This window comes from Pteronotus mesoamericanus, unplaced genomic scaffold, assembly GCF_021234165.1.
Source record: "Pteronotus mesoamericanus isolate MK-2021 breed Mesoamerican mustached bat unplaced genomic scaffold, CSHL_Meso_final contig_317, whole genome shotgun sequence".
Lineage (NCBI taxonomy): Eukaryota > Metazoa > Chordata > Mammalia > Chiroptera > Mormoopidae > Pteronotus > Pteronotus mesoamericanus.
This window is the reverse complement of record NW_026555133.1, coordinates 479,085-504,546: the sequence shown is the minus strand read 5'-3', so window position 1 is coordinate 504,546 and position 25,462 is coordinate 479,085. Positions and strand designations below refer to the sequence as shown.

Genomic DNA, 25,462 nt, shown 5'->3' with positions numbered 1-25,462 from the left:
AAAGGGCCCTCCACATAGACTCGGGCTCCTTCTCCCCACCGGTGCCTCTAAGGACAGCATGGTCCTGTCCCCTCTGCCCCTCCTGCGGCTCTGATGAGGGGGGAGGGGTGGACAAGGGGGAACAGGAAGCCGAAGGGGAGGGGATGTGGTGGGCTTTTAGGCCATGCCCTTGACCTCCATCATGTCTTTCGAGCCTGAGGAGGGGCAGTGGAGATACACCACAGATTCACTGGGTTTGAAGCAAATGGGGGCTGTGGAGAAAGCCCTAAGAGACCTCTGGGGCGGGGATCTCATCGTTCCCCCTGCTCTGCTGATGCTCGCAGAAGCCGGCAATGACCGCTCGCGCCGTCCTCGCGGATGGCCTTCGCGACCTCCGGTTCTGCGCCCCGGCGCGATGGGCTCCATCCCCTCCCGGGCTCCCGCGGGTGCTGCCCTGGCCCCAGCCTCAGCTCCTGTTGCTGCCGCTGCTGCTGCTGCTGCTGCTGCTGCTCCTCCTGCCGCCGTCAGCACTCCCCGAGGTGTTCACAGTAGGGGTACTAGGCCCCTGGGCCTGCGACCCCATCTTCGCTCGTGCCCGCCCGGACCTGGCTGTCCGCCTGGCCGCCCACCGCCTGAGCCACGGCCCAGCCCAGGAAGGCGGCCCCCGCTTCGAGGTCGTGCTGCTGTCGGAGCCGTGCCGGACGCCGGGCTCGCTGGGGGCGGTGTCCTCCGCGCTGGCCCGCGTCTCGGGTCTCGTGGGTCCCGTGAACCCTGCAGCCTGTCGGCCGGCCGAGCTCCTGGCTCAGGAGGCGGGGGTCGTGCTGGTGCCCTGGGGCTGCCCGGAGACGCGGGCAGCGGGCACGACGACCCCCGCAGTGACGCCAGCGGCGGACGCCCTCTACGCCCTCCTTCGCGAGTTCCGCTGGGCACGCGTGGCCCTGATCACCGCCCCCCAGGACCTGTGGGTGGAGGCGGGACGCTCACTAGCCACGGCACTCAGGGCCCGGGGTCTGCCAGTTGCCCTGATGACCACCATGGAGCCCTCGGACCGGTCTGGAGCCCGAGAGGCCCTGAGGAGGGTCCAGGACGGGCCCAGAGTCCGAGGTAGGCTCCCCGCAGGGGCGGGGGGGTTGGCAGCCCCCCAGGCCGCGGGTGAGTCAGTGGCAGAGTCTCTGTGTCCACAGCAGTGATCATGGTGATGCACTCGGTGCTGCTGGGCGGCGAGGAGCAACGCTGCCTGCTGGAGGCTGCAGAGGAGCTGGGCCTGGCCGACGGCTCCCTGGTCTTCCTGCCCTTCGACACGCTCCACTACGCCTTGTCCCCAGGCCCAGCGGCCTTGGCGGCGCTGGTCAACAACTCGCAGCTCCGCAGGGCCCACGATGCCGTGCTCACCCTCACTCGCCGCTGTCCCCCTGGAGGCAGCGTGCTGGACAGCCTGCGCAAGGCCCAAGAGCACCAGGAGTTGCCGCCTGACCTTAACCTGCAGCAGGTAGAGAGGCCAGGGAGGAGAGAAGAGGGAAGGAGACCTGGGGAAGAAAGCAGAAGATAGCCAAAGACGGGGAAAGAGGCTGGAGGCAAAGGGAAGAGAAGTGGATACAGTCCGAAATCAGAGAAGGGTGGCGTCAATGGGAGAGAGGAGGGGGGCCATAGGGAGAGAATAATTAGCAGCTCTACCTGTTCTGGAGTTTCCTGGGTAACGTGGATGCTCTGGCCTTGCTTGCTTGGTGCATCTTAGTGTATTGAGATGCTTCAGGGAGGCTGCAGTGAGCCGTCTCCAGCCCAGCTCCAAGGGGTAAACCCTAAACTTTACACTACAACATCTCTCCCAGCACCGCCACACCATGCAGGCTGTAATGAGCAGCCGGTGTTCTTAAGGGAGCAGGAAGACGGGAGGATGCAGACCCGACCTCCGTGCCCATTTCAAGGGGGTTCCCTCTGCGGGGCTTCCTCTGATGGCTATAACGTTCTGAAAGCCTTGACATCTAGTGAGAAGCAGAAAGGTCCCTAGGTGGAGCCAGGCGTTTCAATAATCATTTAGATCCACAGTTTCTTCCCCGAAACCAGCTAATACCCAGGATTCCCTGAGAACCCAAAATCCCAGTTCAGACCATCTAGACCCACCCCATTCATAAAATGGGGGCTGGAGACCACCAAGAATAAAAGGAACTTAGATGTCAGTGGGCAGTAAATGAACCACTAAAAGGGCCCTGCACAAAGGGCTGCACATGTGAGAGGGCCACACACCACGAGGAGGGTAAACTATGCGCCGCCAAATCCGCTTGTCTCCTCCACTCGGATTTGGAGTAGCCACTGGGAAGGAAGGATGGGAATAGTCAGGAAGAGGAGAGGAGGCCCTAGGAACAGACACCAGGTGGAGGGAAGCGAGTGAGTGGGGGAAGTAGTGAAAAAACCTCTTCAGTTCTCAGTGAGTACCGGTAGCACAGCCTTCCACCTGGCCTGAGACCCCGGGGAGTCACCCTGGATCCCTCTAACCCTTTCCCCTCAACATCCAGACATCAAGTCCTGTCACTTCCTACTCCCTAAAGGCCCTTTGAATCCATCCACTTTCCCCACTCTCACTGTCACTGCCCTGGTTCAGGACACAACATCTCTGGTCCAAATCTCAAAACAAAAATCTCCCAAATGGTGTCTGTTTCAGCAGTTGCCTGCCCAGGCCTGTCTCCACCCACCGATCAGACTGAACTTCAGAAATGTGACTGTGTCACACCTCTGTTCAAAGCTCCAAGTGCCTTTGCTTGCAAGATAAATGCAGGTCTCTTCCCACAGCTCGCCAGGCCTGGCGTCTTCCTCCCTCTTCCACCTTCCTTGAGCTTCAATCAGACCAGCTACTTCGTGTTCCCTGAATCCGTACTTCTCTTTCTCCTCTGTTCTGCTGGGTGGGCTTTTCCTGCTCTCCTGCCTCCACTGTCCTCCAGATCATTCTGACTCATATCTTGAGGGATGGTCACTTCTTCTGGAAGCCTCCTCCTCCTCCCTGCCTCCACGGCTCCTTTGGTTACCTGTACCCTCACTCATTGCGCTGCCTTAACATCCTTATCTGTCTTGCCCATTAGATGAAAGATTCCCTGAGACAGGGACTCTGTCTTGTATATCGATGTATCCCTAGTGTTTTACACACTTCCTGGTGCTGTGAGAGATGGGAATTGGGAACAATAGAGAGGCTCGATGAGAACTCGGGCAATGAAAAGAAGGAAAAATGAAAAAGAGAAGCTAACCAAAGCATGGGAAAGAAGGCTTTTAGGTGAATGGTAGGTAATGATATTTAAAAATATATTCAGGACAACCAAGAGGAAAGGGAAGAGAGGATCTGTAGGTAATAGCCTTAGAATTAACCAATGGTGAGAAGAGTCTAAGAATCCTGAAAAGAGGGAAGGTCAGTGGGGCAAAAGGGTGGGATAGCCAACAGGAGAGAGGAAGAGAGAGAGACAACGAAGAGAAATATGAGGAACCACTAAGCAGGAGATGAGAACAGTCAAGGGCTTGAGGGTTTGCAGGGCCCAGTGAAGAGATGAGGGAGAGGGCAGTAAGTCCCTGTCTGTTTATGGGCCGTGACCCGGAACTCTCCTTCCCCAGGTATCCCCACTCTTCGGCACCATCTATGACGCAGTCTTCTTGTTGGCGGGGGGCGTGGCGCGAGCTTGGGCGGCGGTAGGTGGCAGATGGGTGTCCGCAGCAGCCGTGGTCCACCACGTCCAGGATGCCCAGGTCCCAGGCTTCTGTGGAACCCTGGGAGGAGCCGAGGAGCCCCCGTTTGTGCTGCTGGACACGGATGAGGCGGGGGACCAGCTGTTCACCACATACATGCTGGACCCCACCCGGGGCTCCTTCCACTCTGCTGGGACCCCAGTGCATTTCCCTAGAGGGGGCCAAGGGCCTGGGCCTGACCCCTCTTGCTGGTTCGACCCAGACATCGTCTGCAATGGAGGTGAGGGCAAACACCCAGCCTCCACTAGGGGAGTCACCAGGCACCTTTCCCCAAGTGGTGAAAGAGACTGAACTCTTCCTGTAACTCCTCCTTGAGTCCCTCTCAGGTCCTTCTCTGACCCCAGACTTGTGTAGGACCCCTCCCTGCTGAACCCCTAAAGCCCTCTTGAAACCTTTCTAGAATTCCCACATGCTCCCCCTTAGCAGCACTCATGACCTTTTTCTAGTTTCCTTTCTTGGTTCCCAACCCCCTTTCCTGGGGCCTCCAGGAGCCTCTGGGACTTGACATGACTGCACGCTTCCTTAGAACGGGCGCCTCCCCTCTGCCATGGTCCCCAGTGTCCCTCCTCTCACTGCCCCTCCAGGAGTGGACCCTGGTCTCGTCTTTATCGGCTTCCTCCTGGTGGTTGCGATGGGGCTGACGGGGGCCTTCCTGGCCCATTATGTGAGGTGAGTAGGGAAGCGAGGTAAGTAGGAGATGAGCTTGGCTCTCTGCGTGCCAGAAAGGCAACTGTACAGCAAACACAGCAAGCTGGGTCCCCTCAAGATAGAAGGCGGGGTAGGAGGTTGGAAGGGGGAAGGAGAAGGGGCCCCGGAAGGCTGGCAGAGTCCCAAGGGGATGTCTGGTTTGGGGATGGCTGCCCTCCCCTGAGCCAAGATTACCCCTTGCTGGCTTCCTCTCATGCACCTTGGTCCCCTCTCTGGAAATGACCTCCTTCCCCTACCAGGCACCGGCTACTACACATTCAAATGATCTCAGGCCCCAACAAGATCATCTTGACTCTGGACGACATCACCTTCCTCCACCCACAAGGGGGCAGTACTCAAAAGGTGGGAGAAGCTGGGAGCCAGGATCCAGCTGTCCTCCCCGTCTCTCTGGTCCCCTGCCTGGGCCAGCCCTCACCCCAGGCCCCAACTGGAAAGGAATCCTGCTCTAGCCCAGTCCCAGGCCTGAGCTCTGGCAATCAAGACCCTTATGTGTGCACTGCGGATAATGGCCCCTTTCCTGACTGCTTCGTGGGGCAATGTGATGTTCCAATAAGAAAATGAATGTTTATTTTATAAATTGTAAAGTGCTATACGCCTAGAAAGTAATGTCATTATCACCTTCCCTCGTTGTTTTCTTCCTCTCCCTCTTTAATTCCCAAAACTCTAAGAACTCATTATATCCAGGACTCTGAGTATATTTTGACCCCTTGCATTGACTCCTACCCTCCAGGTGGCCCAGGGTAGTAGTCGGTCAAGTCTGGTTGCCCACAGTGTGTCAGACATTCGCAGTGTCCCCAGCCAGCCCCCGGATAACTCCAACATTGGCCTCTATGAGGTGAGCCTGACCCCCAACTAGGCTGAGCTCTATTCTTAGAGTCGTGTCAGACCCCACAGGCTCCAGGAAATGGGGATAGGACCCCAGAAGATCTAGGGAGAGCTCATAAATTTCTCAAAGGGAACCATCTGGTAATCCTTCCTTCCCCAGGATTTTCCCCTAACGGTTATTCAGGTGAGGGCTCCTCAAAGGCTAATCACAGGGACCCAGGGGCAGGCGTCCTGCCGGCGGGGAGCATGCCCGGACCACATGCAGCCTGGTGTGGCCACTGAGACCATCCCCCACCTTGTTAGGAGGCCCTGGCCCTGCCCCTTCTGTGATAAGCCCGCTTTCCTGGTTACTGAAGGGCACAGATCTCCTTGGAAAGGTAGGGGCAGAGGAGCATCTGGGGCCTGGCTTCCCAGTCACAGAAAGGACATTTCCAAGATGGGGGTGGTTCAGGGCAGGGCGTTTCCAGACAGGGGTACCCTGACTCAAGCCAGACCCACGTTCTGGACCCAATTCCAACCAGGCTCACGAATAGCCAGTCTGAGAGGGAAAGAGAAAGTCACAAAAGGGCATGAGGACGTTAACTATGGGGTCAGCAAATCTGACAGGGGGGGACGACTGGGAGGTAATGAGAACAAATTCAGGGCGGGCTGACAGAGAGCTCAGCTACGCAGGGGTGGCGGGGAGACTTAGAGCTCCTGCGGGTCAGATCACTGAGAGGATACAGAGGCTCCTAATGTGTCACATAGAGGCCATCACAGCCATTTCTCAGAGGAGCACTATTGTCATTTTGGGCCGATTATTCTTCACTGTATGGGACTACCCTGTGTCTTGAACAATGTTTAGTGTCTCCTGTCTCTGACCTTGTTTACTAAACACAGTCCTCAGTTTTTGTGACAGTTAAAAACGTCTCCATATTTATTTCCCAGTGATTTTGGGGGGGTCAGTATCAAACCCCCAAAATTCTCTTCTCTTCCAGATCCCTTATCAACAGGTAAGGCCAGCTACTAGGTCTAGGGAAAAATAAAAATGAGAGCTTCTTGTCCATTCAAAATGACAATAGCAGATCGTTGATCTGAGCCCAGGCCCCACTGAGCCTGGGTGCCTGTGTGACTGTACCTGCCGCATGCTCAGGAACCAGCCTCGCCATCCGCTGAGGTCAATGAGGCCCAGAGCCTGGAGGGGAGCTGCCTACACTTCACAGTTAGTCTATAATAAAGCTTGATCTACCCACACTCCTGACTCCCACCACAGTGCTCTCTTGTGGCAACAAATGGTGATGAGGCTGACTGGGCTATGACTTCAATGATATTTGTTTTGGCAACAGCTTGCTTAATAGGGCTGCTGGTGAGCGCATCTGGGTTGGTGAGGACAGACATTCAGGCCCTCTGCATCTCTTACCTGGGGTGGGGGGACTCTCACCCAGCAAGCTGTGCAGTGGGCTGGTAGACATCAAACCTCTGGTTCCTGACACTCTTTGTCACATGGAAGATGTTCTGGGGCAGTGGGCCAGTGGAAATGGGGAGTCTAGGGCTCTTTGTATCATGGCGATTTAAGAAACTGAGTTCTCTACTCCCGTTTCTGCTCCAGGGAGATTGGGTGTGGCTGAAGAAATTCCCGGGAGATCAGCACACAGCTATCCGCCCAGCAACCAAGGCAGCCTTCTCCAAGGTGAGAGTTAGGCCCGTCATGGGGTGTGCGTGGCCACCATTTCTCTCTACTTGCCCTCTCTTTGCAGCTGGGTACAGAGGTAGCCCCAGTGTGGGAGAGATCAGGGGGTCTCAGTGAAGTGTCCCCTCCTCTCTAGAGCAGGTTTCCCATTATGCTCTTTCATAACACCAGTTCTTTCCTTTGATGTGCTTGTCATAATTTGTAATTGTATGTTCATCTGTGGGCTTCACTGTTTCTTATCTGTCTCCCTTACTAGACTGTAAGCTGAGTGAGGGCTTCCCCCTGCCCCCTCCATTGTATTTTCAGCAAAGCATAGTGTCTGGAACATTAGAGAGACCCAATGAATGTTTGTTGAGTGAATAATAGAAAATTTAAAGAAATGGGTTTTCAGTTCTGTCAGGTCATTCACGCAGAATGGCCTAGTGGATGCATATTGAGCAAAGTGGAAAGTTGGCAAGGAGGCTGTAGACTGGCTTATTCTGGTCCTTTCAGTTCAATTTTTTTAAAGGATTTTATTTATTTTTAGAGAGAGGGGGAGCGAGGGAGGAAGATCAGCTGCCTCTCATACATGCACCAACAGGGAGTCTGGGGGTCAAAACCCACAACCCAAGCACATGCTGTGACTGGGAATTGAACCAATGACCTTTAGCTTTGTGGTTTGACACCCAACCAACTGAGCCACACCAGTCAGGGCTGGTACTTTAACTTTTAATTCCCTCCTTTCCCCTAACACCATGAAGGCTTGGCCTGGCTTCTTTTCCTGATGTCTCCCTAGAAGCTCTTGGTTATAGCTGCAGAATGACTTAAGTGGACTATTAAGTGGTCAATGGACTAAATCACCATTTAATAGCAGGCATTTAAGACAAAACGAAGCCCTTTAGTAGACCAAAGGAAAGCTAGAAAAAGCACCAATCAACTGCTAGCCCTGTTTCCCAGCATGCCCAGCTCATGAGCGCCTCTGTCCTGCAGAGTCACTGTGACCTTGTTGGTGGCTCTCTGGGACCACAGCTTGACTACTCAGTCTACTGACTCGGGAAGGGTGGGAGTCTGGGTCTCAGCTGACATAACAATGTAACCAAGCAAAGCAGCCTTGGGCCAGCTCCCCAGCACAAGCCATTTCTGGTGTTTTCTGACAGCAGTGCAGTTTCTCCTTGGGTCTTCCCCCAAAGGCTGTGACAGCGGAAGGGGAGGGCGGTCACATCAAGGGCCTCTGCTTCACGAGGTGTTTTACTTAAGACATTGACAGTTCAAAGTCTCATGGTTATTAAACCATAATCTGCCTAGATCCTGACAACCAGTGCAAGGGTGTCTTTTCATTCATACCATTAAACAACCATATTCAGTATCTGAAGGGTAGCCTTTGAAGGTGTTTTCTTTTCCAGAGAGAGAAATTATCTGTACAAGGAAGCCGCTCCTACATGCCCTAGAGACCTTCCCGTTCACCATTTTTAGCCCATCCTCCAAGTTTAGATACTCAAAACCAGATCTGAATAACAGCCTCCCCCCTCCCGAACCCCACCCGACCCCCACCTTGCGCCCAGGGCAGGAAATGCGTGTTAACTTTCCCCCTCTCAGCTCCGGGAGCTCCGGCACGAGAACGTGGCCCTCTACCTGGGGCTCTTTCTGGCGGGAGGCGCGGACAGCGCCGCGGGCCCCGGGGAAGGCACGCTGGCTGTGGTCTCAGAGCACTGTGCCCGGGGCTCCCTCCACGACCTCCTCGCCCAGAGAGACATAAAGCTGGACTGGATGTTCAAGTCCTCCCTCCTCCTGGACCTCATCAAGGTGTGGGGGTGGAGAAGCGGGGGTGCAGGGAGGAGAGCGCGGGGGAGCCGCAGGCTGAAGCTGCCACTTACCCCACCTCCTCCAGGGAATGAGGTATCTGCACCACCGAGGTGTGGCCCACGGGCGACTTAAGTCCCGGAACTGCGTGGTGGACGGGAGGTTCGTGCTTAAAGTCACCGACCACGGCCACGGGAGACTACTGGAAGCCCAGAGAGTGTTCCCAGAGCCTCCCAGTGCGGAGGGTAGGACTCCCGGTGCCGCCGGCGCGGACGAGCAGCCCTCGGATCGCAATCCTCTCAGGGGCCCTTCCTCCCCTCCCTCATTCCCTTCATCCCACATCCCCTGGCCGTGACCTCTGCTACGGAAAAGGTCTCGTGACCTCCGAGACGAGGAGGGTGGACTGTGAAACCAGGAAGGCGGTGGCATTGTAAAGGAGCAGGCTTGTCCCTGAGAAACGGAGCTCCTGTCCTCCCAACTGTGTCTGTCCTAAGAGGGGTTTTGCCTAAGGACAGGGCTTGGGTCCAAAGGGCGTGGTCCAAAGGGCAGGGCCTGTTTGGGGGTGCTGGGCTTTTTCTGAAACCCGCTTTGGGTAGTCCCCGCTCTCGGTAGCGGTGGCCGCAGGGCCAGACTCGGGCTGGGGGCCTGGTGAGCGGGTGTGAGCCTGGCTTTTGGGCGGTGGTGTTGGGGTGTCTCTCCCCATCGTCCCCTTGGCCCTCCGCGTGCCCACGTCCTCTTTCCCGACCCCAGACCAGCTATGGACAGCCCCCGAGCTGCTTCGGGACCCAGCCCTGGAGCGCCGGGGAACGTTGGCCGGCGACGTCTTCAGCCTGGGCATCATCATGCAGGAGGTCGTGTGCCGCAGCGCCCCCTACGCCACGCTGGAGCTGACGCCCGAGGGTACCGCCGCCTCGCGCGTGACGCTCGGGCTAGAAGGGCATCCTGCTGTTAGGCGTAGCCTGGCCAGACTCAGCCTCGCTTTTTCCCCCGAAAGCCCAGTACTGAGACTTACTTATGTGGGCCTCCCTTCAAGCTGGGGTCTGAAGGATCAGGGCAGTGGAGAGTCAAGCATCAAGGTAGGAGGGGGCAGTTCTTAGGCGCCCAGAACTCATTGGTTTTCTGTCCTGATCCTGGGCTCCAAACTGCTTCCCCAGCGGATGGAACAGGCTCCTCTCTGGCTCTTAGTGGCCCCACGGAGAGAGCAGGGTCGGGGAAAGATGGGAATAGAGCCGTTGGACATGGTTTAAATCCACATTACTTGTCATCTCTAGGATTCAGCAAGTTACTTGATCATTCATCCTAACCCTCACTTATGTTTAATAAATGGTAGTCTTTGCCTGTCGCCTCTGTCTGCCCCTTGCCCCTCAGGGTTGAATGTCCCCTTCTTGCTCCCAGCAACCCCCTTCCACACTACACTTCCCCACTTACCAAAGCTCTGATTTAAGGGACCCCCTTCCAGTCCCCCTCACCTGATCTTCACCAAGGAGGCCAGAGTCAGAGGTAGCGTCTGCCCTGGCACCGCCCCCGTCATGGTCCCCTCATGCCTCCAGAGGTGGTGCAGAGGGTGCAGAACCCCCCTCCGCTGTGTCGGCCCTCGGTTTCCGTGGACCAGGCGCCCATGGAGTGCATCCAGCTGATGAAACAGTGCTGGGCAGAGCAACTGGACCTTCGGCCCTCCATGGACCGCATCTTTGACCTGGTTAGGGGCTGGGATTGGGCAAGGGCTGGGCTGGCCCCTTGTCAGCAACCTGGGGAGGCTGCAGGAAGGCAGGCTGGCAGGATTTCTGACCCAGAAGGCTTTTTCTTAAGGGGTAGCCTGAGGACTGGGGTTTTGGTAGGGGCAGGGTTACAACAGGGCTGTAGAGGCCTTTGGAGCCAGCGAGGGAGGCCGGGGGAGGGAGGTGCGGGGAGTGGAGAAAGATTGAATTCAACTCATCATTTATTGAGAACCAAATATGTGCTTGACCTAGAGTGACAGAAAGGCCCTTGGCCTGGAAATACAAAGGCTGGATTGGTTCCAGTGGTCTGTCAATTACCAGCTGAGAACAGCTGACCTCATGGGACCCCCATTTCCTGTGTGCCTACCAATAATGTGTAAAAACACAGCGCTCAGCATCCTGGGGTGTGTGGGGAGGGGCTTAACGAATTGAAGGTGAATGGGGATGGGGGGGGTGGAGAGCCAGGCACAACACAGCCCTAGGAGAGGGCCATGGCAGCGGAGGTCCTCAGCAACCTCAGCAGCTTCCTCCTTCTGCTAGTTCAAGAGCATCAACAAGGGCCGGAAGACCAACATCATTGACTCCATGCTGCGCATGCTGGAGCAGTACTCCAGTAACCTGGAGGACCTGATACGGGAGCGCACAGAGGAGCTGGAGCTAGAAAAGCAGAAGACAGACCGGCTGCTCACGCAGATGCTGCCTCCGTGGGTGCCAATGGGGAAAGGCGGGCTGAGGAGGGCAGCTGGAATCCAGCCAGACTGGGGTGGCCTCCAGGTAACCTCACCACCTGCCATCCCTAGGTCTGTGGCTGAGGCTTTGAAGATGGGGACACCTGTGGAGCCTGAGTATTTTGAAGAGGTAACACTGTACTTTAGCGACATTGTGGGCTTCACCACCATCTCTGCCATGAGTGAACCCATCGAAGTAGTGGACCTGCTCAATGACTTATATACACTATTTGATGCCATCATCGGCTCCCACGATGTCTACAAGGTGGAGTGGACAGGGGACAAGCCTTCCCTAAGGCTCACCAGCTTCCAGCCCTGTTCAGTCCCCCACCCCCGCCCCGCCCGCCTCCCAGCCCAGTCCTCTTTCCCAGCCCTTCTGTTTCTTGGCTCTTCTGCCAGTCGCCCGCCAGCTCAGTCCACCAGCTTGAAGGCTCCCCAGGATCTCTGCAGTAAACCCAGTTTAGTTTTAAACTCTCCTGACAAGGGAAAATCACTTTGGGGGAGTGGGGTGCTCACTATTGAATTCGTACGTCTTCCCTCAGGTGGAGACAATTGGGGACGCCTATATGGTGGCCTCGGGGCTGCCCCAGCGGAACGGGCAGCGGCACGCCGCAGAGATCGCCAACATGGCCCTGGACATCCTCAGCGCCGTGGGCTCCTTCCGCATGCGCCACATGCCTGAGGTGTCCCTGCGCATCCGCATCGGCCTGCACTCGGGTAACCCCCCGCCCCGCCTCGCCCTCCCAGCCTCTGGGTCCGGCCGCCTCTCGAGAGCTCAGCTCCAAATTTCCCAGACCGGAGGCGCACTCTGGGAGCGGGGGAGTAGCGACGAAAGGGGCTTGTCCTGAAGCCACTTTGCATACCAGGCACTCCGTTGTAATTAGGGTAGTTGTGGTTAGGGTGCACTTGAGAGTGTTTTCTTTGGAGGAGTCGGTGGAGATTATGGGGTGTTAAAGTCCCCTTAGGCCCTAGGTGCCACCCAGCCTCCAGCTTCGGGCCAGGCACCTCCTTTCCACCACAGTCCCGCGTCTCCGCAGGCCCGTGCGTGGCCGGCGTGGTGGGCCTGACCATGCCGCGATACTGCCTGTTTGGGGACACCGTCAACACCGCCTCGCGCATGGAGTCCACTGGGCTGCGTGAGTGTAACGGGGTTGGAGGCGCGGGGGAAGGTGGGGCGCTGCCGCGGGGTCCCGAGGGAACGGGCGGGGAGAAGGAAGCGGGAGGTGAGTTCCGAGGTCACCCCGTCCCGTGTCGCGCAGCTTACCGTATCCACGTCAACGTGAGCACCGTGCGGATCCTCCGCACTCTAGACGAGGGCTTCCAGATTGAGATGCGAGGCCGCACGGAGCTGAAGGTGAGAATGGGCCGGCCCCCTCCTGCGCCGGGGCCGGGAAACCCAGCTCACGACGCCCGGCTAGGCCCGACCCCGGGTCTTCCCGTTTCACTTAGGCCTCCACATCCAGCCGCTTTCACGCCAGCCCGCCTAAGTCCTTCCCTCCCCTGTGTCTCCCCAGGGCAAGGGCTCCGAGGACACGTACTGGCTGGTGGGCAGACGCGGCTTCACCAAGCCCATTCCCAAACCGCCCGACCTGCAACCGGGGTAAGGAGCGGGCATCCGCAGGCCGGGCAAGTTTCAAGCAAAGGACACAGGCCGAGAGAGCCTTTCTCCCTGCCTCTGGCCCCGTGCCTGACTCTGCCTCGCCTCGCAGTAGCACGGCCTGGGCCCTGCCCTCCCAAACCTCCGTTCCCGATCCCTGAGGCTGCCGCGCTCTCCCCGCAGGACCAGCAACCACGGTATCAACCTGCAGGAGATACCCTCCGAGCGGCGCCGGAAGCTGGAGAAGGCGAGGCCGGGCCAGTTCCCCGGAAAGTGAGGCCCCGCTGGACAGGTGCTGCTCCTTGGCTCCCACACCCAGCTGCCAAGCTCCCCCAGACTCCAGGGGCTACGCACCTCTGGGAGATGCTTCCTGGAGGACGGGCGCTTTTTCTTAATCTAAGGACTAGCCCTGCCTGCAGAACTTCCCACCCAGGCCAGTTATTGTGTTTTCTCTCTGACTTGGGGGGCCCAGGCTGGCTCCTAAACCCTGAGGTTTACCCTGGGAGGAAAACCCCAGTCACACGGATTCTGGTTGGGTAGGTCTGGAGTGGTCCAGGAATTCACACTTGGGAACCCCTTTAACCATGACCTTCTGTGACCTCTCCTCCGACCCCCCCCCACTACATTAACCAGCCCCCCCACCCCCTCCCCCAAGCTGTGAACTGCACTAGAGACAGAACTCAAGGGGGCAACCTGGGAGCAGAGGACGGCCACCCCTAGTTCTGCTGGAGCAGAAGCCCTTCTGTCCTCGACCTTCCTCAAGGAACTCCGATCCATGACACCCCCCCCTTCCCAGGCGAGCCCTCACGATTCCTTCCCATGATTTCCTCTGCGACACTCCTCTTCCCCTCAGGGTTATTCCAGAAGGTCTGCTTCCTGAAAGTTGCTGCTATAGGGGACCAAAATCTGGCTGCTATCCGTGGCTTCCATCCAGCTCTTCATCAAAGGATCCTGGGCCTTCAGAAGAGCTGGTTGCAAACCAGCCGAGTGACCTTGGGAAAGATCCCCACAATCTCTGGGCTTGGCTTTCTCCTCCGCGGTGAAATGAGGAGTGGCCTAGGTGGTTGCCACGCCCCATGGCCCTGGCAGCGAGGTTTCACAACAGTCGGCCTTGGGATACGGGGCGCTGGGAAAGTGCCCTCCGGTCCCAGAGACCCTGAGACCATCAGGATGTTGGGGTGGGGGATTCTCCACTTTCCAGGGCTTCTTAAGGCACAAGGAAGGAGGATTTGGGATTGGATGCCCCAACCCTAGAGAAGGTGGAGATCTCCAGTTCCCAGAGTAAGGGTGTCACATGGCCCAAGGATGTGAGGGCTTCTGCTTAGCCTCAAGCATCAGTCCCTTCTCCATCCCCCGCCAGTCAGAAACTGGCTCCTCTATCTGTGGGCATAACCACATCACTTGCCCAAGTGCAGAGAAAATCTTGCTTCAAGGCTTTGAGGACAGGAAACAAACTGCACCAAACCTTTACTAACCAGAACACCCAAGGAGAGTAGTATTGTCTGTTTAACTGGCTGGTGCTGAGCAAGCAGTTGGAACAGAAAATCCTCTGTGCTTAGGTCTTTGCAACAAGTGTCAACCCCATCCTGGCAAGTCTCTAGCTGGTTTCTTTCGTGCAGTTCTGATGTCCCAGAGCCTGGCCTTGGCATGTTTGACTGGGTGTCCTTCCCCACTGCTACCGACCATGACAGAGGTTAGCAGCAGCTGCAGGCTCCCAAACTGCCACTGTAGGTAGTGAGTGCGCAGTCCCTGGAACTGTACAAGTAGAACTGGAGACATCTTTGACCAAGGATGTAACAGTCAGAGGAATTCCTAGGTGGGAGGATGGACTAGGTTCTCACTATGCAAAGCATGGTTGGTGGACCAGCAGCAACATCACCCTGGGGCTGGTTAGAAATGCAGAATCTCAGGCCCAGACCTAGTGACTCAGAATCTGCACTTCAACAAGTTCCTGAGTACTTATATGCACATTATAGTTTTTGAATCATGGAAGTAACTAATCCTAGGATCCCTAATGTTTCGGAATCTCTAAGATTGCATAAAAACCAGGCTAGAAACTAGCCCTGAGACTTGTTCTGATTGACCTATGGGATGATTTTGATTTTGTTTGAGTTAACATTTTAAAATCAAGAGATACCACTTTTTAAATACATACACCACACTTCTGTCTTCTCTGAAAGTTAAAGCCCAGCACAGGGGCAACTACTGACTTTCTCCTGGAGCTAAAGAGCGACTGTCCCTCTCTCTGAGGCTTCACTCTTCGGTTCTCATGGTCCCCACCACTTCCTGGGGACTCCAAGACACCAAGATTTTCTGAACATCTCTTATGCACCTGTCCAGCACCTGTAGGCATTTGAGCTCAGGACTCCTGAAGCACCTGGTGGTAAGGGTTGCAAGCACTCCTGGAAGCTGCTTTGTCTGATTCATCACATCCCTGCAATCTACAAGCTTAGCGGTCTTTCCCTCCTTCCTAAAGGTAGAAAAATCTAAATATCCAGCACTTGTAGGTTCTGGTTACTTAAGGTGGTTATGTTATATTGAGTAACTTAGTTCATTTTTTAAAAAAGCATTTTAAACAGAATATGGAATTGATGAATAAAAGATTTTGTAAATACCCTGTTGTGCACACAAAATATCTTTTTTAATTATGTATATTTTTAAACATCTCTCTTCAGATTTTCTCTGTATTTAGGTCTGGGATTGAGGGCCGACTCTACATTGCTGGTGCTGGACCAGACAGTGTGGATGTAGCGCTCACTCCCCTGCCTCTTCCCTCCCCACTCCCTCACCCCTCCACTTCCCTCCCCCCACCTGTGAGGGACCTGGGCTGGTTAATGACCTGTAATTCAGGGGAGCCTTAGGGAAGAGTCCACCTGGGGTTGCGTGCAGGGGGATTAGTGCGGATTGGTGGGGGCAGGGCATCCCCCAGGGGAGGAGGAGGGGGATGAGCCGGGGTCCAAACCTGGTTTGGGGTAGAAATGGGGCAGGCAGAGCTGAGCAGGTCCCTTCCCACCTCAACTCAGGCCTCCCGCCTCAAGTGAGCAGATGTGACTGGGGAGGAGCTGGTAGAGGAGAATCCTGTCCTCTTCCCCAGGCAGGACAATTTGGGGACCACCCACCCCCAAGCTCGCAGGGCTAGTGGGAAAAGAGGAAGGGAAAATTAAGCCTCTGTCTCCTCTCTGCCCTTCCTTTGTCCCTCCCCCTCTCAGTCTCCCTGTCTCTCTGCCTCCAGTCTCCTCTTCCTCTGTCCCCAGTGTCCTCTCTCTGCCTGGCAGTATCTCCCTGTCTTTCTCTGCAGTCACCCCACTTCTGTGGACTCATTTTTCCTGGGCCTAGTCAATACCCTCAAGCTCTGCTGCCCTCTGATTCAAGACCTCTCCACCTTCTCCCTCCTGTTATTCCTGGAACCCGGGCAACTCTTAGCCCAGAGAGCACCTGGCTAGGGCTTAAGCACTCCCCACCTTCAGATGTGTTTCCACTACCTCTGCCAGCTGGCCTGTGCCAGGACACTTGGAACTGTCCTCGTCTTTGCAATGGCTCTGTAACCAGGACTAGTGGTGGTCAAACCAGGGACCTCCCGCAGCTGCTGCTTTAATCCTGTAGCTCGGACTCCACATCACGTCCTGAGACTCACCTGGCAGCTTTTCTCTGTGCTGCTCCTGAGGGCCTGGGCCCTGCTCCCCACCCCCACCTCCAGCGGACGCCGGGCACCCCCCTTTGAGGGATCCTGATGCTGTGTTACAGGGCTTTGTTCCCTGGGATCTTCTGGGCTGTGCACTGTGGGCACCAGGCCAAGTGCCGTGGTGCTGGGTCCTGGAGGTGGGCGGGGACAGAAATAAAGGTGTGCCTCCTTCCATTTCATGTCATGTGGTCCTTTGGCCTGGATGGTTTGAACATTCCGGGGACGTTCATGCCGGGGCACGTCCAGGCACAGCAGGGTTCCCTTGGATGGGGGAGGGAAGCCCTCGGAGGGGGATACGCACAGGACAAGCTGGACGGGGAGTGGGAATGTTTGGGGGTCAGGGGGCTGCAGGTTCTGGGAGGTCCTGTTTTCACAGTAAAGTAGGACGTGAGGTCATCTTCAGAGCATTGCAGGGGAGGAAGGAGCCCTACTTTAGTAGGTGCTTCCTATGTGCCAGAAACTGCACTAAGAATGTTATTTGTGCAAGTTCATTTAATGCCCTCAACTACCTTATGAGTCAGATACTATTATAACTTCACTTTACAGATGATAATACTGAGGCTCAGAAAGGTAGTATTACCTGCTTGTACCCCATCCCTGGAATGTTCAAACCTGGCATTGGTAGGGAGGGTTTCAGGTTGTGGGGAGCCCTAGATAGAACCTCAGCAGGGGAAGGCGAGCTGCGGCCAGCAAGCCCCGAGGAACTCCTCTGCCTAGGAGGTCTGCTCCAAGGGGACCAAGCAGGGAAGCCTCAAGCCATTTAGGCTCCAGGAAAAAATCAAGGTCTCTGAGGCTCTTGCACATGTGTGGCGTGGCCTCACCCCCTTGCTCATAGGCAAGAAAGAGGAAGAAAGAGAAGGGCAGAGCTTATCTATGGCCATGACCCATGACCCATGGAAGCCAGAGGTCAAGACTGAAGGAGCAGAACCCCCAGGTGAAGAAGTTGAGGTCCACTGGTCTCTGGACCCACATGCTACTTCTGACCCCTCAAGAGCCTGCCACTGGGGCATTAGAGCAGGACAGACCATCCCAAAGCCACCAGTGTGTGACCGGCTGATTAGTTAGCCAATTTCTTTGAGCGCGGCTGTCCCTGCCTCAGGCCCAGTGTTTTTGGCATGATGACGACTCATAACGGACCGTGGCTGCTCTGCCTTTCCAGCACCCCTCCTGCTCCACAGTGGGCAAGCACCCCCGCCTCATTCTCGGTCCCTGTGGGACTGGGCGGGACTGAGCCCAGACTTTTCCAATCTCTCCACCCCTTTGGCTGCAGGGATTGCTTCAAGGAGAGGGAGGTGACCTGGACCAGGGAAAAGAGGCTCAGGGCTGAAGAGCTGCTGGAAGCCAAGTGGAAAATGTGCCTTGGTTCTCTGGGGTTGCTGAGAGGATGGGACACGGAGCGGTCTTGCACCCCAAAGACAAGGAGCAAACGGACAGGCGGGCAGAGCCAGTCTGCTGCCGCTGTTTAAGCCTCTCCAGCTCTCTGGGCCTAAAGCCAGATCCGGCTCTTGAGTACCATGGGCTAGCAAGGGGTTTCTTTGCTTAGGCTTCATCAAAGTGAGTATCTTTGCTCTTTGTAGTCACGATTGTCCTGATAGACACTCCTCAAAAAGATCATGGAATGCCGTGGGGGATAGGCTGGTTTAACAGGAAAGAGAAGAGGACAATGCTGGGTTGGCAGGGCGGAGGAGCGTGCAGGATGAACAGTCTCTGAGAGGGGACCCCACTGGGGGTCAGCCCAGGCCCTGCCTGTGGTATGACTGCGCCCGGAAAGTCCATTTAGGGGAACGGAGCCTACGGAAAGGTTAGGGCCTGGGTCCTGCCAGGCTTCTTGCGCTGACTCAGCATTTAGAAGGTAGAGGAATATTTCAGGTCCTGCCTTAAAGGAGATGATGCAAGTGAGAGCGTGAACGGTCTTTAAACCCAGCACAAGCGCCGGCTGTCAACACTTTCTGAGGTGAGCGACTCGCCTTGACAGGGAGATTCGGATGGGGCAGGCGGGGCCCCCTGCCCCTGAGTGGGGAAGGGAGCAGAGAAATCAGGGAGAAGGACAGCATGGTGTCTGGGAAGCCTGGGTTCTTGCAGGGCGGAGCTCATTTGTCACATCTAGAGACACCGATCCATACTAAAGCCACTTGTCACTCCACCAGGGACATTCGGACATTCCGCCTCCCCATCCACCCCTGAGCCTCTCTTTAGCTCTGGACCCAGAGGAGGGTGTCCAGACATGTACCCGTTCTATCCTCTATCCTCACACACCCACTTCACACACAGGAAAACAGGCTCCCAGCAGCGGCAAGACTTATCAAAGACCGCACGTCCGGCAAGTCTTGGGATCAGGAAGCCAACCCAGGAACTCATGCTCTGGGCCTCAGGTGCTCCTCACGGGCGCCCTGGAGATATTTAGGTACCATCAGTTCTACCTCACACTTCCTTGATTCTTTTCCGCAAGAGCTCAATTCAAACTCCAAATCAGTCTCTGTGTAATCAGATTATGAAAGAGTTTTGACTTAGCGAGAAATGAACATGGACATACTTTACGTTTCTCTAATCAGTGCCTTCAAAACTTTAGTCCAGTTGGAAACTCCAATTTTCTACCTGGTCGAACTGTTTGCTCCCAGCCACGCCTGTCGGGGGACTGGGGGCGGGGGGGAGTGCACATCTACTCCTTCCTCCTCCCCCAACTCTGGCTGCATGATCAGGACAGGAGGGGCATGGGAGCATAATTTGATCTTGAGAACCCTGCCCCCTCAATCTTCAAGTGAGAACTATAGAAGCTCCCCTGGCAACGCTGAGCTGCTTGCTGGTGCTGGCTGGGCTGGGAGGGGCGGGGGTCCCTGCCCACGTGGGCATGTGCAGAGATGGGTACACTAGGCAGTGAATAAAATTGAAACTTCACGGCCCTTCTCTTGCACAAGCCCCTTCCAAACCCCTCTAGCCAATTTTGTTTTCTTTTTCTTAAAGAGAGCCTGCAAAATTGGAAAAGCTTCAGGTCCTCACAACATCTGGATCCATCCTGGATGTGGTCCCTTGGGGACTGGGGTTCAGGTTACCCTCGGGCTTCTTTGTTACGAAACCCCCTGAAAGCAACAGCTCTTCCTTTATCCCAACAGTTGTGGGCAGCCCATGTCCTTCTCTGGGTACCGCAGGCCCTGAGTGTCCCATGGCTCCCTGGGACGCCAGGGCAGCTCCAAGGTTCAGTTTATCCCCCTTCAAGAGCAGCCAAAGAACTGTCCGTCCTCTTCCTCACCCTCGCAGGCCACAGGGAAGGGGACGGGAGCAACCATTGCCTTCTTCTTGGCCCCGGAGGAGGTGTGACTCCTCTCTGTGTTCTGCAGCCCAGCTCCATGCAGCCAGCAGTGCCCGTTTCTTACCCTCAGGTAAGGCGCCTCGTCTCCATAAACGATTCTTCCAGAGAACTTGGCATTGGTGTGGGGAAGGGCAGCTTCCTCGGCCCAGAGGCTGTCTCCCTCCCCCCCCCCCCACCAGTCCCCTGCTGGGTGGCCTGGAGAGTGGGAAGTGGGAGATTAGATTACAGCAGAGCCAGTTGCCCAAACTGTCACAAAGCTCTCAGAATGGGGGTCAAGTGGGGGGCGCTGAGCCATTTGTTGGTGTCTCTGTTTTAGACTGTGGAGTTCTTAGTACTTATAGTTTCAACTGTAGGCCCTAGTTCTAACTCTGTGACCACAGGAAAAGTTTTGCTCAACACCTTATTACAAAAGAATTAATAGATATTTCATGAATGGGTTGCACAAGCAGGTAGGTTATTACCACAAATCATTTTTTAATGCCAAACAAAATTAACTTTTAATTTATGCCACAAAACTCCCATGATTTTTTTTATCATGACAAAATGTTGATCAATTTAATTAAAACGTGCTCCTAACTGCAAGTTCAACAGAAGTCTTTTCCTTCCAGTTTACTTCATCATTAAACCACCAAGCCAAGCAAATAAATGACTATAACCACCTAATTTATGGCCTCACCTCACCTCTCTCTGCCATTGGCCAGCCCAGCCAGTGCACTGTCTCCTCAGGCCTCTCTCTTCATCCCAACCACCCACTCCCAAGCCGTGTGCCTCCTTGACAACTCCCTTGTTACTACCATCAACAGACTGTCTGATCTGGGGCCATGTGGTCTCATGCCTGTCGTTGGCAAGTCCTCCACCTTCATTCCTGAGGTCATCGCCCCAAGGACTTAGCTTTTATCTCAGGATTGATGGCACCGAGAGTTCTTGCCACACTCTCTGCCAAGGCGGTTGGTGGCACCAGTTGAAACAAGTTCTGAGGGATTGCGTAGTGGCATTAAGGGCCCACACCGAAGGACCTCAGACCAACAGGCCCTGAAAGGGGAAGAGGAGAAATGAGGACTGGCTATTTCACCCGCCACACTGCCCCTGAGTAACGGAGGCTTTCCTGGCTTTGGGAACAGGCCCCAACCCAGTCCCCATCTTGGTGCCTGAGCACAGGGCCAAGCCCGTGCACGCTGAGGTGGTCGGATTGCTCCCAAGGCCAACGCTTGTCCCAGAAAATAGTCCTTCCAAAGAGTCACTGCCTCTCAGAGAAGGCCAGAAGAGACATTCTGTGATGTCACAGCTATAGAAGACATTGCTTCAGGAGCCCAAGGGAGGCAGGGGAGGTGGGGGGTTGTGTTTCTTTTTTAAAGAAGGGCGAGATCTTTGCCCAGCAATAGCTGGTGGGAAGGAGCAAGTGGAGGGGGTGACTAGGGAGACGCGTCCTGTGTCCCACCAGGGCACGTCCAGGCACAGCAGGGTTCCCTTGGATGGGGGAGGGAAGCCCTCGGAGGGGGATACGCACAGGACAAGCTGGCCGGGGAGTGGGAATGTTTGGGGGTCAGGGGGCTGCAGGTTCTGGGAGGTCCTGTTTTCACAGTAAAGTAGGACGTGAGGTCATCTTCAGAGCATTGCAGGGGAGGAAGGAGCCCTACTTTAGTAGGTGCTTCCTATGTGCCAGAAACTGCACTAAGAATGTTATTTGTGCAAGTTCATTTAATGCCCTCAACTACCTTATGAGTCAGATACTATTATAACTTCACTTTACAGATGATAATACTGAGGCTCAGAAAGGTAGTATTACCTGCTTAAGGTCACACAGCTACTATATGACAGTCAAGATTGTATTTTCCCAAGGTCTTAAACTTTGCACTATTAATAAAGAGGCAAAAACGGATGGGACTGAGTCCTTGAGGAAATGGAAGTAGCTTTAGAGAGCAGGAGCCTCTTGCTCTGAGGCAGAGGTAGAAGTGGAGCCTGCAAGTGGTTAGTAGGAAGAAAAGCCTGCCAGAGAGCTTTCCTTCCTGTCCCCAGCGTGGTGAGGGACAAGGGTGGCCATGCATCTGCCAGTAGTGAGATGCGTGAGGTGGAGGGTCAGGTGAGAATCTGAGGTAGCCTTGGCAAGGGTGGGGGTCAGAGCGGGGGCTCAGGCAGAAGGGGGTCTGTCTCCGTGGAAATCTGGATCATTGCGGGAGGTCTCCAGCCTCCCAGGAACCAGAACCCCTGGATGTGGAGGCCCTGAAGAAAAAGCCACTCTCTGCGTTAGGCATTCTCAAACCTCGGGGATTCAGCATGCAGCGTCAGAGGGAACTAAGCCCAAATAGCACGTGGACAGAAGGAGACATCATGAGCGGTGGGGGACATGTGCTCAGGAAAGGCAGGGGTGGGCGCGAGGCCTGGGACCTACAGGCGGTGCTGGTGGCAGTTCAGCCAATTCTTTACTAGCTATTAGGGGGACACAAATCAAAACTACAATGAGATACCACCTCACACACGTTGGCATGGCTATTCTCAACGAGATAAGTAATTCCAGGTGCTGGAGAGGTTGTGGAGGACAAGGAACCCTCATTCACTGCTGGTGAGGATGTGAGCTGGTACAGCCAATATGGAAAACAGTATGGAGGTTCCTCAAAAAATTAAGAATAATTACCATATGAGCCAGCAACCCCTCTTCTAGGTATCTACCTGAAAAATTGAAAAGCATTTATTTGTAAAAATATGCACCCCTATGTTTATTGCAGCATTATTCACAGTAGCCAAGACATAAAAACAATCAAAGTATCCTTTGATAAACAAGTGGATAAAGAAGACTTCATACATATGTACAACAAAATACTACTCAGCCATAAGAAAAGATGAAATACTGCCATTTGCGACAGCATGGATCGATCTTGAGAATATTATGCTAAGCAAAATTAGATGGAAAGAAGTCAAGAATCATATGATTTCACTCATATGTGGGATATAAAACTGAAATCAACAAAGAACAAAGACAAACAAAAACTCATAGACACAGGTAATAGTATGGAGGTTACTAGGAATAAAGGGGAGGAGGTAGCAAAGGGTAAAAGAGGTCAAATACAAGGTGACGGAAGGAGATTAGACATACAATGCAATACACAGATGATGTATTATAGAATTGTACACTTGAAACATATATAATTTTATTAACCAATGTCATCCCAATAAATTTAATTTAAAAATTAAAAAAAAACAAATAACAAACGGTAAAATAAAATGAATGCAAACACTTTACAAGGGCCCACCTCTTTTTGCTTTAGCTCTACCTTCTCGTGGCTCCCTATAAAATCCCTCCCAAGAAAGAGGACAGAAGTGTTGCTCCTTTACGCTGCTTCCGTGGAAGTTCATAGAAAACAATAAAGGGTAATAGAAATGGAGAAGCGGGCTATCAATGGGACCAGCGGGCAATTAGAGATGGAGAAATGCAACAGGTTGATCTTCTTTGTTATTCTGGATAAAACTAGATTTAATACAAATATTGACTTTGCCCCCTCTCCCCATTAAAATGGCACTAAAGGGTTTTGTGGGGGGTTTTTTGAAACGGTGTTGTGGTAGATGACGCATGCCCACAAATTCTTTCTTCTTCCTTCCGTGCGCGATGTCCATTTTCTCTCCCATGTTGACTCCAAGCTGGTCTGCGACTTGCTTTGACCAACAGAATGCATCTGACTTGATGTTGTGTTGCTCCTAGCTTAGGCTTGAAGAGGCCTGGCAATTATAGCTTTGGGCTTCTTGGGATCCAGGCACCATGTAGCGAAGCTTAAGCTAGACTACTGACTGGTGAGAGGCCGTGTGGAGAGAAAAGGGCCCTGCCAGTCCCCAGCCATTCCAGACACGTGAGTGGGGCCATTGTGGATGTTCTAACCCCAGCCTATCTCCTAGGTGAATGGAGCTTGAACCCACTGTGGTCCTACTTGTGTGGGGGACGCCAGCTGACACTATACGGAGCCCTGTCCAAATTGCAGAATCCTCAGAAAATAAGTGATCCTTGGTGTTGCTATGATTTGAGGTGGTTTACTATGCAATAGATAACTGAAACCAGCCTATACCACAAATACCAGAAACAAAAAATCCAAAATACCCCATCATTAAAAACCTCAGAAAAATAAGAGAAAATTTTGCTACCATGAAACATGAATAGAACACTATTTTTAAAATATACACAGAAAACAATAGCTCTTATAACTTAAAATATGATAGAAGAAATAAAAACTCAATAAAAACGATTGGAAGAGAAAGTTGAGGAAATATACTAGAAAGCAGAACAAAAGGCAAAGCGATAGAAAATAGGAAACAAAGTAAAAGGAAATGGAGAACAGGTTCCAGAGATCCAACATCTAAATCACAGGAGTTCAAAAAAGAGACAATATATAAAATGAAGAGAAGGAAATAACATGAAACATTTCAACGGGAAGGACATGAGTTTCAAGGTTGAAAGGGCCTACTGAGAGCAAGGTAGTTACTAAAAACATCACACCAGGGTGTGTGGTCGTGAGGTTACAGGACCCTGGGGACAAAGAAGATCCTGACAACTTCTGGAGAGAATAACAGGTCCTATGAAAGGCGTCAGCAATCCAAATGGTTTCAGGCCTCTTTTTTGCAACACAGTTTCCAGTGAAGCAATGCTTTAAAAATTCTGAACAAAATTATTTCCAAACCACCATTCAAGTGTATAGATAGACCAGACATTTTCAGACATGTAGGAGGACATCTTCTCCTCCTTCCCAAATACTCTTTCTGAAGTATACAGCTTTTGAAGGACATGCTCCACAGAAATGAGGAAATAAGCCAAGACAGAAGAAAATATGGGGTGCAGGAAATAGGAGCTCTAGCACAGCAAAGGGAGAAAAGGAAGCCCAGGACGGTGGGGGAGCAAGAGTCCAGATGACAGGGCAGACTGGAGACAGCCTGGGAGTGTCCCATGTGTCTGAACTCGCTGAGAGGGGATCCAGACAAGTGCGTTAAACTAATAAAAAATATGTAGAAAATGAGACAAATCATAATAATAAATGCATAATTATTACCTAGAGAGACAGCAAAAGGTTTTGTAGGGAAGGAAAAAAATAATTACAATGTACTCCAAAGCACCCCTACGGAAAGCACGTGCATAAAATCATGCAAATGCAGAGCGCTGGTTTGCCTACTGTCTTAACGAAACTCACTTAGAAGGAGGGGAAATGAGGAGGGTTTGCCAGGGTAAGAGGAGCAAGGCCAGGAAAGAGAGTGAGTGCAATCCTGTCTTCCAGATTGGGAAGGCGCTGCCTGAACCTGAAGAATCAATAATAGGCAATGCACGCATGTTATTTTGAGGTGCAGCTTTGAATACCAAGCTTATCAACTAAAGGAGATACAAGCTTTTGTCTTTGATGAGGAGAAATCAGCAAGAATGGTGCATGGGGACAGCAGTTGGTGGTAAAAAAAAAAATTATAGAACTATTTGTCTCTTTAAATCATGTGCATCTACAGTTTTGATCAAAAATTTAGAATTTAAAAGACAGAAAAAAGGAAGGAAGGAAGAAGGAAGGGTGGGAGGAAAAAGAAAGATAGGCACCAAATAATTCAGGGGTTAAAATGATCTGATTGACGTTTTTAAACATCAAGCAAGTTCCTTCCTGTGTCATAACTCTGGGTTCTTCATCTATATCTTAAAGGGTTAGATGACAGCTTCCAGAAGACTCTGCCAGTAGATCATTCTGGATTGTAGGTCAGAAGGTAAACAAATATTTAAATGCTCAAGGACA

General features: G+C 53.6%; 1 protein-coding gene across 1 annotated transcript; it reads left to right on the top strand.

Moving 5' to 3' along the window:
* The first annotated feature begins 332 nt into the window (after positions 1–332).
* Positions 333–13,006, top strand: GUCY2D (guanylate cyclase 2D, retinal). The gene is made up of 18 exons (XM_054575591.1): positions 333–1,083; positions 1,164–1,468; positions 3,574–3,925; positions 4,290–4,374; positions 4,653–4,755; positions 5,144–5,248; positions 6,827–6,907; positions 8,483–8,689; positions 8,775–8,931; positions 9,437–9,586; positions 10,237–10,385; positions 10,945–11,108; positions 11,205–11,397; positions 11,675–11,849; positions 12,170–12,268; positions 12,392–12,486; positions 12,647–12,732; positions 12,913–13,006. The coding sequence occupies exons 1-18, from the start codon at positions 333–335 to the stop codon at positions 13,004–13,006; spliced, it is 3,351 nt and encodes a 1,116-aa protein (XP_054431566.1).
* Positions 13,007–25,462: the final 12,456 nt, after the last annotated feature.

Bases quoted from the DNA above. Each gene is read 5' to 3' on its own strand.
- GUCY2D (XM_054575591.1), top strand. From the start codon at position 333: ATGACCGCTCGCGCCGTCCTCGCGGATGGCCTTCGCGACCTCCGGTTC. The intron at 8,690-8,774 runs GTGTGGGGGTGG...CACCTCCTCCAG, and splicing joins TCCTCCTGGACCTCATCAAG to GGAATGAGGTATCTGCACCA. The intron at 11,109-11,204 runs GTGGGTGCCAAT...TGCCATCCCTAG, and splicing joins CTCACGCAGATGCTGCCTCC to GTCTGTGGCTGAGGCTTTGA.